This window comes from Camellia sinensis, chromosome 1 (genome assembly GCF_055761805.1).
Source record: "Camellia sinensis isolate YWXY chromosome 1, ASM5576180v1, whole genome shotgun sequence".
In the NCBI taxonomy this organism is placed as follows: domain Eukaryota; kingdom Viridiplantae; phylum Streptophyta; class Magnoliopsida; order Ericales; family Theaceae; genus Camellia; species Camellia sinensis.
In genome coordinates, this window is record NC_138961.1 from 27,234,022 (window position 1) to 27,249,178 (window position 15,157).

Sequence of the window (15,157 nt, forward strand, 5' to 3'; positions counted from 1 at the left end):
GATCCAAAACCCTAATCACATCAATAAAAGCCATGTCAAAACAGAAAACCCTACACAAACTTGCACACACAAACAAATGTGCCTATGCATGCCTCAAATCATTTCAATTTCAAAAAGACCACCACCATTCTTGTTCAGATTCAATCAATCCACAGCCAAAATCATATCACAACTCTCAAATTTAGTAGTTCCAACAATAAATACTACCAACCAAATTCATCGTCAATACCTACGAAGGCCCCGATCAAACATCGGGACAGAAGGGCACTCATGCGCTTGATGACCCCTCCCACCACAGTTGTTGCATATGACAATTGATACACAGTCGCGGCTGATGTGACCCAGATGACCACAATTACGACATATTATGTCACGGAAAGGACCCCCCACCATTTCTGGTGGCGGCAAGCTCGACTTGGGGCATTGGCGCGCCACATGACCTGATATATTGCAGATGTTACAGACGGGGTCGTTTGGGCAGTCACGGGCAAGGTGACCGGTTTTACGACAGTTGTTGCAAGCCTTCTCGTTGGTGCAATCGGCGGCAATGTGGCCTGCCTTGTAACAATTGTTGCAGAGTCTTGCATCGTGAGCAGGCAGACTTGGGTTAGAGCAATCACGAGCCAGGTGACCCATTTTACCGCACATATGGCAGACTGGATCATTGTGGCATTCACTTGCGAGGTGACCTGGCTCCTTACAGTTCCAACACATGGTTGTTGATGTGCACTCAGCAGCAATGTGACTAGAAATAAAGACAGAGTATTGGAAATATCAGATCTTGAAGCAGAGTGAAATGATGGGTTTATCAATTCCTCTGAGAAACCAACCACCAAGGCCAAAATTCTTTTGGCATTAGGAATTCTACTATGCAATTTTCCATTTTGAATAAAGTAGTTCTCCTAGGAATGGGCACCCAGGAGAACCCTAGAAGATCCAAAACAAATGTTTTCCACCAACAGACCAGAGAGGAAACTCTGGAAGATCCAAAAAAAATTTCATGCTACTTATCTGACCTAGAATCAATCCATTGACTCTTGAAAGTCAAAATCCACTGCGATTCTCATAAGGGTTGTACGCTAACTAAGCCTGAATTTTTATTTTTTTACACTTAAAAGGAAACCAGAGAAAACTAATCCTGACTAACTAAGCCTACAAATAATATTTCTAAATAAAAGGAAACCAGAAAAGCAAATTCCCTCATTAACGAAGCCTATTTCTAAGCTTGAAAAGAAAACCAGAGAAAATCAATTGCTCAGTTAACTAAACCTGAAAATACTATTTCTAAGCTTAAAAGGGACAACAATGACAATAAAACAGCACATTACTAGGATGCTTTTTATATGGCAAAACAGGAAGGTAATTTAACAATGAAAAGATATTTTCATCTCACCCAGGAAGTCCACAGTTGTTGCAAACAGTCACATTTGGACAATCTCTGGCAAAATGCCCAGGTCGTTTACATTTATTACACAGATAATCTTGCCTGAAAAATAAGAGTAAGGTCATAAGTAAAAAGTCAAACCCAAAGATAACTTCATGGCAGGAAATTTTAATTTGACCAAATACCAAAATTTTTTTTTTAATCAACACTTTGACCAAATACTATTAAAAAATGGAGATCAAGGATCAAGAAACAAATAAGGAGTCAAAATTTTGAATATAAACCAGTTAGTTGTATTCACTTAAATATGGACCATGGAACCCAAGCATAGAAACAATAAAAGCTGAGACCAAAATGTTATCACATGAGCAAGTTAATTGATTAATTCTTAAGATCATGACTAGAATAAAGATATCATATATCATAAATCATAATCATAATCATAATCATATTGCATATGTAATATTTTTCCATATAACCAAAAACACAGTGGCCTTGCTTGGGAGTAGGACAGTAGGGCTTCCTTGGATAGGCATGTGTTCTGTTGGTGCTCTGTCCAAGGTTGCTCTCTTTATTTGGAATGCGACTCGCGAAAGGATCCTTAAAATTCATAATCTCATTAGAAAACAACAATTTTTTATCAATTGGCGTTGCCTTTGAAATGGCGACAGGAAGTCAATTTCTCACTTGCTTATTCATGTTATCTCTTGTGTGGCTAGGGATCTATGGGGATTGGTATTGGTTTATTTGGAATGGATTAGGTGTTCCACTGGGATGTAGTGGCCATTATGTTTGGTTGGTGGGGAGGTGGGCTGGGGTGGGAAGCAAACGTGGAAAGCATGGTGCTTGGCTCCTATGGGCTTGATTTGGCTTTTATGAAGGGAGATAAAACAGAAGACTTTTCAAGGAAAATAGCTACCTTTTGAATAAGCTTACGAGTTGTTGTTGTTGTTGTTGTTGTTGTTTGTTATTTATTTATTTTTTTTTGTGTGTGTGTGGCCATTTTGTATAGTTCAAATTTAGGAAAAATTTGATAAATTATTTCCAACCTGGATCATATTGTGGATTTTGTAGATTCCCTTTACTTGTAAGAAGTTGTAGCATTTTTTGTCTTCTAGACTTTCATATATGGCTGCATCCCCTTCTGATGTCTCTTTTAATACAATTTGCTTTACTTATCAAAAAAAATATCATAGCTAACAGCGCAATACAAATGAACTTTGCAGTGAACCTATTTTAAAATAGTTTCCATACCAACAAGATAAAGATCCAGCTGAGATCAGTTCAGACTCATTTTGAAGCACAAAACAAATAGTATGCAAGTTGCCAACAAAGCAAGCCAAAAAAAATGAGAAGAACATAAAATAACATGTATATAAAAAAAGTGAACGAGGTTCAGGTAAACAAACTGATATTACAACAAATAACCAGAGCATTAAGGAAACACATTCTTCAAAGAAGAACCATGATGCAACTAAGACAAAAATGCAACTATATAGCAAAAAAACATAAATAAATAAAAAATAAAGAATGAAACTATTGATTTTCCTGAAATAGAGAAACATACACACCGGTACGTGCGGCGATCCCTTGGGTAAGGTGCATCACGGTAAGATGCACGTTCATTGCTACGAAACCTCTTGGCTCGTGGGGGGCTTCTACTTCTATCTGGAGTCATAATGAACACTGCCTCGTAATTTCTCAAATATATGGATGTAAACAAAGATCTGAACCACTACCCGAAGCAACTCCAAAAGTCAGGGACCAAACATCACCAAAAGGATCTCCTCCCTGACCACATAACCACGAAACCCAAACCATCCAAACATGAATCCAAAACCCTCTCCAAGCACCACAACCATAATTTACAGACAAGTCCATGTGCTCTTAGATGCATCATTATAAAAATCATCGGGGTAAAAAAAAATAGTGAGAGAGAGAAAGAAAAAGACAAAGTAAATGAGAACAAAACAAATACATGCAATCATATTTATCCAAAATTATTGACCTAAGAAACCTGAAGTCTAACTACAAAACACCATCAGTATACAATAAACTCTTTGATAATTAATAATGTTGGAGATTCAAAAATTTTAACAATACGATTATCACATTAAATGATATGATTCTCTTAATTTTCATCTACCGAATTTTTTTTATCAAATCTATATTTCAACATAAGAATAAAACATGCATATGTATTTTCAAGAGTAATGAATTTCTTTCAGAAAATATGCAGATCATAAATATAATAAAATTCAGTACTAGCAACCAACTGGGTTAGCCCAGTTGGCCAATATACTACCAATTGAGCAGTCAGGAAGTCATTTTTTGTCAATGTCAATGATTGATTATTTCCTTCTCAAGATGGGGATTTTTCTTGAATTGATTGCTTCTTCCCATCATAGAGTTTTGTTTTGGGGGACTTGCGTGTAGATTTTAATAAATGTACTTATTATTCAATAGATCCTATGATAATTAATGACATTTTTCATTAAACATTATTAAAAAAAGTCACTAATTATTAATTTTCAGCGACGGTTTAAAAATTGACACAAAAAATATCACTAATTATAAGTTTCAGCGACAGTTCAAAAAAATCGTCACAAAAAAATGTCACTAATTTACAACTTTCAATCACAGTTTGAAAAATTCATCACAGGAAAAAGTTACTAATTTTAAGTTTTAGCAACAATTTATAAAAACTGTAACAAAAAAGTCACTAATTGTCAATTTTTAGCAACGTATGTAAAACAATAGTCACAAAAAATTTATTTTTAACAACGATTTTATTATGACTTATTTTCAATAAGACTTGATGAGAATTAAGTCTAACTATTAAGACCTATAGGTAATTTACTTTTTTTTTTTTTTATTGGCACTAGGGTGTTCAGATCAAAACCGGGTGTTCAAGTCAAAACTCGACCAATCCCAGAGATACACAGCCCTCGGCAAGGGATTTTCCGCAAGTGTAGTTCGGTTAATTCAAGGGTTTTCCCTCAGCCCGATGTTCCTAAGAAATTATTAGCACCTAAGAGGTTTTGATCCCTGAACCTTGGAGGGAGCACACCCTGAGACCCAAAGCTTTGCCACCAAGTTAGCCCCTTGGGGTTTCTCATTATAGGGAGGTGTTTGGTATGGCTTATTTTGGCCAACTTATAGATTCTATTTTTGAAAAAATTATTTTGGGCTGTTTGGTTAAACTTATTTCAAACAGTTTCTGATTCTACCGACTTATTTTAATTCAAAAAAGCTTATTATGAGAAACTGCTCAGCCTTTATTTCTGATTATCAGCTTCTGCTGTCGACATGTTAATTTAAGATTATACTTTTAGATTTTTATTATTTTTTATTTTTAAAAAAATAAAAGACCCAAATGGACTATAGATTGTTATTATTATTTTTTTATGAGAAATGTAGAGAAGTAGTGAATAACAAAAAATAAAAATTAATTCAAAAAGTTATTTCACAGCTTATTTAACAAATACTACTCAACAAATTAAATCTATAATTCAACAGCTACATCAAACTGATTAACAACATCTGATTAAAGTTATAATCTATAATCTGTTAAGTTACATTGTGCTTGTTTGGTAGAGTTTTTTTCCAACTTATTTCAGTTTTTAACTTAATTTAAGCTGTTTTATTGTGTTTGGTATAGCTTAATAATACAGATTATAATTTTTTATAAGTCAAAAATCAATTTTTTCTTGAAGTGGCTATGGGGGTGCTTAGGAGATTCAGCTTAAGCGGCAAGTTGGGAAGGGAGGGACAAAGTTACTTAAATCCCCCTCATCAACTTCAACTATTACCAAAAACCCATATATAAAAAAGCTCTACCAAACACTGCTCACTTCTTCAGAGAGACAACTTGAGAGGCGATTTCTGGTGGCGTGAACCAAAACTAGTGTGCTCTCGCTCTCTCTCTCTCTCTGTCTCTGGTGTGAACCAGAGCTAGCTTTGTGAGCCCTCTCTCTCTCTCTCTCGATCTCTTCTTTCACTCATTCACAAACCAATCATAACTCTACTCTCATCAAAAACCCTAATTTCCCAAACCCAATTCAATTATCCTTCAACAGATACACCCATTCTAATCGCCTAATCAGTGACCAAGAAGAAGAATCAAAGGATGATGGAACCATAAATGAGTTCTTGTCCTGATTCGTGTGGATAATGCGTGGTAAACTCTCTGAAGTCTACACTGACTGTGACAAGAAGACAATTGATGGAATGCTTTTAATCATTGTTGGGAAGGCTGTATCAGAAATGGAAAAAGGTGGCCTGAACAAATGCTTAGATCAGCTGTGGCAACCCCATCCCATGATGATTTCGGTGAGGATCTTTAGAAAACAGTTTGGGAGATTAGCAATGAGGTATTATTGGATGGCATGAACAAGGCTAGGAAGAAGGAGAAAATGAAAGGGTTTCTTCAATCTGAGGAGGTTAAGGAAATGCGTAGATTTGCAAGCAAGGTTGTTAAAATCGGGATACTACGTTGGATCGTTAGAAGTGTTTATAGGATCGGATCGTAGAATCGGATCGAGAATCGTAAGATCCTACCGAAAAAGACAAATTACATAACAATTTAATTTAAATAAATATTTCTTATAAAGTATACACAAAATGAGCTTATATTTTATTAAAAAGAAGTGAAGATATTATGAAAAATATAATACTCCATATAAAATGTACATATAATATTATACAATAGAAAACTCGATGATAAAAGTTTTGTATTTCATTAAAAAAGAAGGTGAAGAATAAGAAGAATTTTATAACAAAATACTTCACAATCTACAATAATGCATAAAAAGTGAAGAAAAAATATTTAACAAAGTTGGATATAAAAATAGATTAAGAACTCAAAAGAATAGCTTAACCAAATAATAAGATTTGTCGTTAGCATCCCTGGTGGAGCGGATTTAAGTCACAAAAATAATCTCTCCAAAAATTGGGATAAAGTTGCAATCAGCTTACTCTCCTTACACTCCACTAAAGCTAAGTTTGTTTTTCCGACTATTTAATTTTCTTAAATTACCAAAATATTTAAATATTTGTTTCCTAGTTTTTTTTTCTTAGTCTATTTGATTCAATACAACTTAATTTTTATTATTTATTTTGACCACATAAAATGGTATTTAGACAACAAATATAAAATTTATAATAAAATATGTCATACAATACAAAACAAGGTTTGTAAATTGGATCGGATTCGGATCGAAATTCCACGATCTTATAAGATCCCACTACCAGGATCGAAAGATCCTACCTATAAGGAGTTTTTTACATGATCCGGATTGATTGTACTCAAACGGATCGTTAGATCGTAGGATCGTAAGATCCGAATCGGGATTCTGATAATCATGTTTGCAGGTGAAGTGGGTATTCATGGGGATCGACCTTCCGCCGTCGCGATGTCAATCCCCCATCGCGATCGATCTGTGTCTTCATCGTTGTCCCCTATCCCCTATCGCGATCGATGGAGAAGTGATCTCAGTAAAACTCTTTTTCGGTGAACTAGAGCTCTTTCTCTCTCGCCAGCGTTGTTCCGTGTCTGCGATGGAATGGCGGCGAGGGATGAGAGGAGAAGAATGGGCTGCCGGAGCATTTGCCTTTGCTGGAGAAGAACGGCGGCTAGGGTTTTCAGTGTTTCTTTAATAATAATAATAATAAAGCAGCATTTTAAGCCATTAATGAAATAAATTTTATATTAATTGATACTAATTAATAATTTTAGTATTACTTGATACTAATTAAGCCATTAATTAATAATAAATTAAAATGAATATAAAAAAATAATATGTTATGAAATCACAACATTAATATAAAGACATGAATATAATTAATATGTAAGAAGAGAAAAAAATAAAATAAAATAAAGAAAAAGAAGGAAAAAAATTAAGAGAATAAAAGAAAAATAAAGAAATAATTTGCACAATTTATTTCACAATTAATATTGATATAAATTGCACAATTTATTTCAATTAATATTTATATCCATTAAATAAATTGCACAATTAATATTGATATAAATTGCACAATTGCACAATTTAAATAAAGAAATAAATTGCACAATTTATTTCAATTAATATTGATATAAATTTATTTCAATTAAATAGCTTCTATTAAAAGAATAACAATTGTTATATTATTAATTGTAATGAAAAAAAATTTAATAAAAACATAATTACAATTTTTTTTTAAAATTAAAATCGAAGAAAAAATGAAGAATGCACCAAATTAGGTACTAATTATATCAACTTCCATTAATGAAATAACTTTTTCAAAATTTAAAGGGAAGAAAATGACAAAATTACAATTTTTTTGTTCATAAAAGCAAAAATAACTATTACACAACAAAAAATTATTTTACAGTTTATTTACTAAACACTACTCTTCCTTAAATCCATAATCCTACGGCTACACCAAATAGGTTACCAACTTATATTCACATCTATAAACTATAATCTATAATTACTTAACTTATATTCACAGCTATAAACTATAATCTATAATTACTTTCCTACATCTCTACCAAACAGGACTATAATCTGTTTTAACAGCTACACCAAACGGGGCTAGAGTTTTTGGTTTGCACTTGGACTGTCTTAGTTAATTATCTAAATGTAATTCTCTTCATATTTGTAAATAATATTCTACCGATTGTAAAAACCAATTCGACATAGAACAACTTGACACACTTCATAGTAAACAAATTAAGCCAAAACTGCTATTTTTACATTATTCCCAACTATGTCAAGAAACAATGATGTTGCAAGTTATCCATAATGCTAATTCTTCAAAATCGACACATTTTATATTTGAAAAGAAAAAAACAACACTTATTCTCCGTCACATCGCGCACAAACTGAGTGAAAATGGAGATGCTGGGACACAACTATGAAACATAGAATCTGAGAAAAAAAATTTAGATTGTGAATGTAATATATCGAAATACTTACAAACACATCGCATACAATCTCTATATATATACGTATAGAGAGAGAGAGAGAGAGAGAGAGAGAGACCTGGGGAAGGGAAGGTAATCGTCGCACAATTGGAACGTCCAGTTCTTGAACCCTAGCTCTACTACTATGGTTAAGTCGTGTTTAGGGGCAATAATAATAAGTAGCCGGTTCACCGTTAGACGGTGCTGAGCCGCACCGGATTCCGGTTCAAGCCAATCTTCCTTTTTCTTTTTTTATTTTATTTTATTTTTTATAATTGGATAAATTACAAATTATCCCATATAGTTCTAGAAATTATATTATGTCCCTAAGGTTTTTAATTTCATAACAAATATATTCTTTTATTAATAAATCATCAAGTTAATTAACAAGTTTTAATAATGTTAAAATTTTATTTTAATTAATAATTCAAATAATTTTATTATTGTATATGTGAACAGTTAGAAATTTTACTTTTTTAATTAATTCTGTTAAATAAAAAATTTTGACAGGGAAATATTTATAATTTTTCAAACCACAGAGAGTAATTCGTATTTTAAGCAAATCTCAATGGGTGTATTTATAATTTACCATTTATAATTTCATAACAAATAGAATATTTTATCAATAAATCATTCCCTTCCACCCCTTAAAATTTATAATTTCATAACAAATATCACATTTTATTAATAAATCATCACGTCGATTAATAATTTTTAATGATATCATAAATATATTTTAATTAATAATTTAAGTAATCTATATAATAAGGCAAGAGGGTTTTTGAAAATGTGTTAAGATGTATGAAAGATACATCTTAAATCAAGGGTTTAAATCCATTCTAATAAATATCAATGATTGAGATGTGTTTGATTCCCGCCCAAACGCTCATCTCTCTCTCACTCCTACGTCTGCCCAAATAGACGCCTCTCTTTACACATTCTCTCACTATAGATCTGGCCCTCTCTACACGTTCTCTCTCTACGCGTTCGCTCATCGCTGCCATTGAAGGGGAAGATCGAACTTGGCTCATCGACACCTACCCTCCTCGCACTCGCACTCACTTCCTGCAAATGATCTCTTTGAGCCCCACAATTCATTCTCTCAATCCCAATCAGACGGCTGAATCAGGGGAAGATCGATTTCTTTGATCAAACGACTGTCCTTGCACCTAAACCCACCGCCGATTCATCCTGACCGTCAAGTAACCGACGCCCTCGAGCTGCAATCGTGCGCGAGCACCCAACAGCTGTGGGACTACATGAGAGGGAAGCACAGGGACATACAAGAGAGGGTTGAGGTCTGATCTTCAGACTCCGGTTGAGATCTCCAAGAACGATCATCCAGAGCTGTATATGAGGCAGCTTCTGGGTCTGGTCAAAGAAGCTGGGATTAGGCCTTTTAGGTATGTTGCTGATGACCCTTCCAAGTATTTCGCCATTGCTGAGGCTGTTGGCAGTGTTGATGTCACGACCCAAACCCGGCCCTATGGGTTTAGCACCGTAACCGGCCAGTAATCCGAGATTACCGAAGGCCTGCCTAACAGTAATCCAGTAAAACAGAGTACAGGGCCTGGCGGAAGCCAATACAGTAAATAAACAATGTCCAATGAGCTGTGACAGTCTACACATACAAGTATAATCATTCAGAACAGGGATCTAATCCCGATTAAACAGTACAGTAATAGTCTATACAGTCTATACAGTAAACAAAACAGTTACAGAGACAGACGGAGAATATTAAAACACCCCAAAGCCGAAGCTTGAACGGCTTAGAACCTCACAGTGAGGCACAGTGGTTGGCTGACAAAACAAAAGCTTGCCTGACGCTCCTAGCAGCGGTCCAGTGCCTGAACACCTACATATATATATGAGCAGTGAGCTAAAGCCCAGTGAATAACATAATACGTAAAGAGGTTTAGGATGAATGTCTTTTCAATATTTAAAACAGTCCATTGATTCAGTATATCGGTCAGTCAGTTTGTGGCTCATATTTGATGCCGTAACAGTCATTTAGAAATCATAGTAATCGTACGTGGCACATCCGTTAGCAGTACTAGTAGCAGTGTCAGTACAGTAGCAGTAACGGTAACAATAACAGTACAGTGGCAGTACAGTAGCAGTAACAGTAACAGTAACGGTAACAGTACAGTAGCAGTACAGTAACAGTACAGTAGCAGTAACAGTAACAGTAACAGTACAGTAACAGTACAGTTCTTATGGACTCAAGAGGTGTCTCGCACAGATTCTAGAGGTGGCTCACTCTGTAGCACTTAGTTCCGTGCAGCACTTTGCTCCAAGTTTCACAGATTATAACAGTCATATGTGGTACATCCAGTAGCTAAACAGTACAGTAGGTCTTAATAGACCGGGTCTTAATAGACCAAACAGTGAATGATGGCCATCATATCAGTAAACAGTAGTGGTTCCAACATGGGAACCGACAGAGATCTCTGTAACAGTAACAGTAACAGTAACAGTAAATGCCAAGGATGCTACAGTACAGTTTAGAATATAGGACATACATTCATTCAGTAAACAATATCAGTTCAGTAAATAGTTCAGTTCAGTATTCAGAAGATAATAATTTGAACGTATCTTTACACAATCGTTACTCACAGAGTTCTGGGCTATAGTAAGCTAGAGCGTCTCCTCGGAAGTCAACCCTACACAGTCAACAGATCGAACACACACTAAGCTACACAGTTGGGAAAGATAAGAACTTAACCCCTAATGCCTCGGTGTGTTCTACATCTATATCCTCATTAAGATGTCTTAAACTAGGCCTAAGAATGCCTAGAATGGGAAGAGGATGCAAATATGCACTCAGAAAACATTTTCAGAAAATCAGAGTTCCCGCTCGAGCGTGAGTTTCCCCGCTCGAGCGGACATACTAACAAAGGTCTCCGCTCGAGCGTACATTAATCCGCTCGAGCGGACTGTAAAACAGTGCAAGATGCTGGGAGCTCGAATTCCCCGCTCGAGCTTTACTTTCCCCGTTCGAGCGGGAGACCAAAATCTGGAAAATCCAGATTTGAACTCCAATGCTCAAATCAAGTTTCAATGCATCAAATTCGATCATTTTGGGCTAATTTTCTGGAAAACACTTCAAAACTCATAATATAACATGTTTCAAAGATCAATTTGAGAAATCAAAGCCCAAAAGTAGCTCAATTAAACATGATTTCAAACCATGTTTCAAGAACAACAACTCAAATGTGACATGCATGGCTTTAATCAACTTCAAAGCTCCAAAGTAAGTTCAAATGAGTCTAAACTGCCAAAAACATGATGAATTCATGATCTACTCTCAAGACATGAACATGCATGTGAGGAATTATGAACTACAACCTCAAAACTTAGCGATATAAACATGCATGCAACAATTAAGCTTCATTTCAACAACTTAAGCTAGTTCTATACTCAAATCACTACTTTTGACATGAATCATGCAAGAACAAGCTCAATTCATAACAAGAGGGTAATTACACTACCTTAGGTCTTGTAGTTCAAGAAATGAAGCTCAAATGGGCAATCTACACTTCAAATCTTCAAGTTCTCTAAGCCAATTCACAATGAAATCAAGTTATCTCCTCTCTCTCTCTCTAGTTCGGTTATGCTCTCAAAATGAGCTGAGGAAATGTTTTGAATGAAGTGTAATATGATTCAAAGATGGTCCATATAGTGGGCCACTAAGTGGTAGAATAGTAAATAAGTCCAACTCTTGTAATTGACCACTATTTAATCTAATTTAGTCATACTAAATCACATTTTAGATAAATATGCCAAAAAAATCATATAAATTCCAATGGTCACAAACATCAATCAATTTCAGATTCGGCCGCCGATAAGGCCTTCAATTTGTAGTTTAATGCATATGACATAAACAGAAAATTTGGCAGTCAAACAGATAGACAATACTTTTAAACAGATACAGTCAGTCAGTTAGTTCTAGATTTCAGTCAGTTCGATTACCAATAGTAATCAGTCTCAGTTTAGCAGTAATCAGCGGCTAATCAGTAATCAGTGACGAGGGTTGTTACAGTTGACATGTCACTCGGTATCAAGATGGGGGTTCAATACAGGTATTTTTTTTTCTCTGTATACTATAATAGTAATACCCTTTTCCCTTTTTGGGTTTTTGCTTTTCAAATTTGAATTTTGTGTTTTGTACTTCTATGTGGTATTGGGTTTAAGACTCTGATTTCATCTTTTGGGGATTATATTATATTACTACTGTATTGGATTTTGAGTCGAATGGAAATTGGGTTGTGTGTTTATTGAAATTATTGTTCAGGCAATTTGCTCATTTGGTTACCTCGGGAATACATATTTGGCCTCTTGGTTGTGGATTAATTATGCTTATTTGATTTTAAAAAATTGTATCTTTAGTAGTCATATTATACATTGATTTTGAAATAGTGAATTCAAACTAATAATTTGCTTCAGCGGCTTTTCGATACCATACTGGTTTAATTCAATTCAAATTGTTGTTTTGAAAATTGCTGGCACATTTTTATTTTATTAATCGTAGTAGAGTCCAACGCTTAGTAGACACTCTTATGCCTGTCAATGCTATAATCACACACTAATTACACTTAGCCACTCACCTTCTTAAAGAATTAGACATTGTTTGCTTGGTCCAACGTTTGTATAGCGATTTCATATTTTTCATCTACTAATTACTTACAGGGAGAGATGATACTTTGTCAATTTGAATTGTTGGGTCATTTAGTAGTATTTTTTTTTGGATTAATCCTAAGAGCCATTAAATTAGTTCCTAAAGTTTGATCCATGCTTTTTCTAAGTTGTTGATCCCATATCTGGATCAATAATCATTTCTAAATGCTTTTGAATTTTTCTACCTATGGTTTTTTCTACCAATGGATTTTTCTCCTTAAGTCGGTATTATCTCAAAGTCCAAATTCATTTGTACACCTCTGTGATGTGTCTTGCACTTCTATACATGGTTGTTTCCCTCAATTATAAGTCTCCTTTGCAACTTTTCAGATGTTCCCCTAGCACTATCATTTGTTCACGTTTGTAGAACAAATGAGGTGTAAGTCAGTGATGAATGCAGTAGTCAAACTCTGTCATTTTTTGATGTATGTAGATAATTACAATTTCATTGTGAAATTGATTTTTGATTACTGTTCCTGAACTGAATGAACAATGCTCTGCATTTTGTGGATGTATGTAGATAATTGATTTTTTATTTTTGATTTTTGATTACTGAACTGAATGAACACAACTACTGTTTGAACAACAACATGAATTGTGATTACTGTTCCTGAAAATTAGATTGGAATTGGAATCAACTTTTCATCAAACAATGCTCTGCATTTTGTGGATGTATGTAGATAATTAAAATTTCTTTCGTTTATCATTTTTGAAAGAAAATTAAATTTTTACGAATTTACTAATTTACGTAATTTTATATAAAATTACATATAAATGTATTACACAAAGAAATATTTCCTCCTTTTGAATTGTAGGGTGCTTGGAACCATGGTAAAAGTCATAATTTTTTTTAACTTTTATTAAAATTATATCAAAAAAATTAATTTTTAGCCGGTCTTGCGGACGCAAATTTAATTTAAAAATTCCAAAAAAGGAAGCTATTAAGAAATTCAATTGCTTTGAATTTTTTTATTTTTTTTGGGCCTTTCTAGATTTCTTTTCAATTTTTTTTTAAAAAAAATTATTTTTTCAATCCATCTAATCCAGTAAAATTCAAAATCCTAAAGCTTATTTACATTTTTCTTTAAATTCAGTAACGATGCAAAAATAAGTCCAAAAAAAAGAAAAAGAAAAAGAAAAAAATCTTATAAAATGCTAAAGACAGTCATGAGCCTGTAAATAGTGTTGACGTGTGTTAAACTTGAATGTACCATGGCTTTGCTCTTCTTCTGCTCTATCCTGTTCACCGGTCCTAATTTCCCTTTTCATTGGAGGCCGTAACGACGACGATGACCCTATTCTTCTTCCAAGATTTTATAGAGAGTGTGTGCTATTATTAGAGGAGAGAGAGAGAGAGAGAGAGAGAGAGAGAGAGATTGATATTTATAAACAGAAAAAACTATACGTATATATGTTGGGTCTGGAGCGGTAGCTAATATGGAGAAGGATTTTGATTCAAAGCTAAGGATTGAGAGCAATTCTTCCAATTGAGGGAACATACCCAGATCTAAGAGCTTTGAATTGGGCAGTATCTATGGCGTTGGTTCTTATTCCAAGGTCTCATTTTTCTTCATCATATTTAAATTTTTTATTGTATTTATTTATATTTATTAATTATTATTATTATTATTGTGAATTAATTTGATTTATGTTGATTTATTATGGTGTTTTGATGATTTATATTCATTAGAGGTTAATTTGAATGTCAATTTGAATGTCATGTTTCATCTATCATTTTAGGGTTAGTTTAGATTGTTTATGGGTCATTTAAATTGGGTTTGAACATTATTAGCTAAAAATACAAAAAATCAGCTTTTAACCAACTTTTCAAAACAACTCATAATTATTAGGATTGGTTATAATAAGTGTACATTAAGATTAAAGTATTTTCGGGTGCAAAGCCAGTACCAGTGTTTGATTTTGGATTTTTGAATGGATTAATTATTTTTTTGTTGCTCAATCACTCTGCAGCAGAGTGCGTCCCAGACACGCTAATTTAGCTTCGTATCCAGGTAATCGTCTATTTACTTATAGGCTTTTCTTTTTCTTTTTTTTCTTCTTCTTCTTTTTTTATTTTTTTATTTTTTTATTTTTTTTCTTATATTAATTATAAGTATATGTTAAAGTTTGGTAGGCTTATATGCCAC

General features: G+C 33.9%; 1 protein-coding gene across 2 annotated transcripts; it reads right to left on the reverse strand.

The window, feature by feature from the left end:
• LOC114296784 (uncharacterized) lies at positions 1-8,566 on the reverse strand. Of its 2 annotated transcripts, XM_028241121.2 has the most exons (5): positions 8,413-8,484; positions 8,227-8,298; positions 2,956-3,175; positions 1,394-1,486; positions 1-745 (listed from the first exon to the last, which is right to left on the reverse strand). In XM_028241121.2, exons 3-5 carry the CDS (start codon positions 3,060-3,062, stop codon positions 223-225), a joined length of 723 nt encoding a protein of 240 aa, XP_028096922.2. In that variant the 5' UTR covers positions 3,063-3,175; positions 8,227-8,298; positions 8,413-8,484; the 3' UTR covers positions 1-222. The 2 variants fall into 2 exon arrangements, with proteins under 2 accessions (XP_028096922.2, XP_028096913.2); XM_028241112.2 differs by lacking the exon at positions 8,227-8,298 and having other exon boundaries at positions 8,413-8,566.
• Positions 8,567-15,157: the final 6,591 nt, after the last annotated feature.

Excerpts from the sequence above, each read along its gene's own strand:
- LOC114296784 (XM_028241112.2), bottom strand. The coding sequence starts at position 3,062 with ATGACTCCAGATAGAAGTAGAAGCCCCCCACGAGCCAAGAGGTTTCGT. Across the intron at positions 1,487-2,955 it reads AGGGATCGCCGCACGTACCG|GCAAGATTATCTGTGTAATA; the intron begins GTGTGTATGTTT and ends CTTATTTTTCAG. Across the intron at positions 746-1,393 it reads AACAACTGTGGACTTCCTGG|TCACATTGCTGCTGAGTGCA; the intron begins GTGAGATGAAAA and ends CTTTATTTCTAG.